This window comes from Tenrec ecaudatus, chromosome X (genome assembly GCF_050624435.1).
Source record: "Tenrec ecaudatus isolate mTenEca1 chromosome X, mTenEca1.hap1, whole genome shotgun sequence".
In the NCBI taxonomy this organism is placed as follows: Eukaryota; Metazoa; Chordata; class Mammalia; order Afrosoricida; family Tenrecidae; genus Tenrec; species Tenrec ecaudatus.
Genome location: NC_134548.1, coordinates 82,486,642 through 82,488,625, shown reverse-complemented (window position 1 = coordinate 82,488,625; position 1,984 = coordinate 82,486,642). Strand labels below are relative to the sequence as shown.

General features: G+C 45.4%; 1 protein-coding gene across 1 annotated transcript; it reads left to right on the top strand.

Moving 5' to 3' along the window:
• Positions 1–1,293: 1,293 nt before the first annotated feature.
• LOC142433061 (Purkinje cell protein 4-like protein 1) lies at positions 1,294–1,541 on the top strand. The gene is made up of 2 exons (XM_075538178.1): positions 1,294–1,341; positions 1,374–1,541. Exons 1-2 carry the CDS (start codon positions 1,294–1,296, stop codon positions 1,539–1,541), a joined length of 216 nt encoding a protein of 71 aa, XP_075394293.1.
• Positions 1,542–1,984: the final 443 nt, after the last annotated feature.

Sequence of the window (1,984 nt, the reverse complement as noted above, 5' to 3'; positions counted from 1 at the left end):
ATCAGTGTTATACTGCGCCCTGATTGACTCATCCTTTCCTCATGACCCTTCTGTGAAGGGATGTCCTATTGTCTACAGATAGATTGTGGGTTTCTGTTCCGACCCCCTCATTCTCAAAAATACAGTCTTTGGTTCTGTTTGTTCGTTTGTTTGTTTGGTTGGTTGGTTGGTTTTGGTCTTCTGATACCTGACAATATAGGTACAATATAAGTGATTTATGGATTGTTATATCTGTACAAGCTCCCAATAAAATGATTTTTTAAAGAAAGAAAGAACTTTAAGATGTGTCCAAAAGGAGATCAAATGATAAAGCATTACATTTTAACAGAACATCATCTGCCATAATAGACTTTACAATGCTCTCTGGCTGAGAGCAAAAAGTCTATTCACATCCCTCAAGTACACTCAGAGGGGATTCACCATAAGTTGAATCCATGTGGGGACCCTGCCAATGGATTTGGGGCTCCCACTGTCATCCATAGCCTTCTGAAAACCGGTGTTCACAATTTAAGCTCTGATATCATTCCCTCTCTTGGATTTGGATTTTATTATTTATAGTCCTTGGGTGCTGGTGTGCTTCTTCCATGTGGACTTAGTTGACACCTCACTTAGATGGCTACTCTTTTAAAAACAAGCCTTTAAAACCCAGATGGTATTCTTTCTGATAGCTGGGCACCATCTGATTTCTTCACTATATTTTGCTATAGCACATGGTTTGCTTTTATGTGTTGATATTATGCCCTAAAATTTTGCTTAATTTATTTATTAGCTCTAGCTGCTTTCTTGTGGTACCTATAGGATTTTCTAATATAGAATCATCTTTTAATATAAGATTTTCTAATATAGGAAAGAATATTCCATATTCTTTCTATATAGAGATTCTTTCTATATGCAATTTCTGTATGCAGAATCATGTCATCTATGAATAGAGATCATCTAAATTTTGTCTTTTTAATTTGAATATTTTGTCTGCTTGCTCTGGCTAGAACTTTCTCTAAAATATTGAGTAGTAGGAATGAAAGCAGAAATCCTTAACTTGTTTTGATCTTAGAAGGAACACTTAGGGAGCGGCTTTGACAGGACGGGTTCCGAAGGAGACTCTTAGCGGGAAGCCGGGCGCTCAGAGCCGGGGTGCCCACCAGGGAGCCACGGTTCTCCGCGCCAGTCCCCTGCGCCTGGTCAGCTGGGTGCCCTGCCTCAGAGGCCGGCAGCTGGTGGCGGTCGCCTTGCGCCCCAGGACCCCTTGCCTCACCTGCGCGTGCCGGGCCCTGCGCACCCCGTCCTTCCGACGCGATGAGCGAGCTGAACACCAAAACATCCCCCACGCAACGAACCTGGCACGTGACTCAGAGGAAAAGGAAACTGAGTCTGAGGAGATTGCAGGAGGCAAACCTAATGGGAAAGCTGATAATGCCAAGAAGGTTGAGGAAGAAGAGGAGATTGACATTGATCTGACAGCACCGGAAACAGAGAAGGCGGCTCTTGCCATTCAGGGCAAGTTTCGGCAATTCCAGAAAAGGAAAAAGGATCCCAGCTCCTGAATGACCAGCCTTGCCCTTCACCCTGCTCCTGTCTCCCCGCTTCTCCACAGCCCTAACTCCTATATATTTTGTCCCTTTGTCCCTCTGGCCTCCGCTGAGGCAAGTCCAATTTTATCTGGTCCCTTCAAGCCATCACAGCAGTAGAGGCATAAGGAACACAAGCAAGATAAAGACTTCAGTTGGCATCCACTTGGCTAAGGCTGGACCACTTGTTCCTGCGCATAGTGCACTTTGATCATTACCATTGACTGCCCTATGGGGTTGAGGAGGAAGCTTTGAGATGGAGGGAAGGGCCCCAGGCAATATGGGAAGGAGAAGGAAAGCCCTCAGGGTAGGGTGCCAGAGAGTGGGGCATGTGCACTATTCTGCCAGTTGCAAGATTGCACTTCAGGTAACACTTCTTCCCACCACCACCTCCAACTCCCCTCCGAAGAGCTAATCCA

Coding starts and splice junctions, on each gene's coding strand:
- LOC142433061 (XM_075538178.1), top strand. CDS start 1,294: ATGAGCGAGCTGAACACCAAAACATCCCCCACGCAACGAACCTGGCAC. Junction 1,342..1,373: donor CCACGCAACGAACCTGGCAC/GTGACTCAGAGG, acceptor ACTGAGTCTGAG/GAGATTGCAGGAGGCAAACC.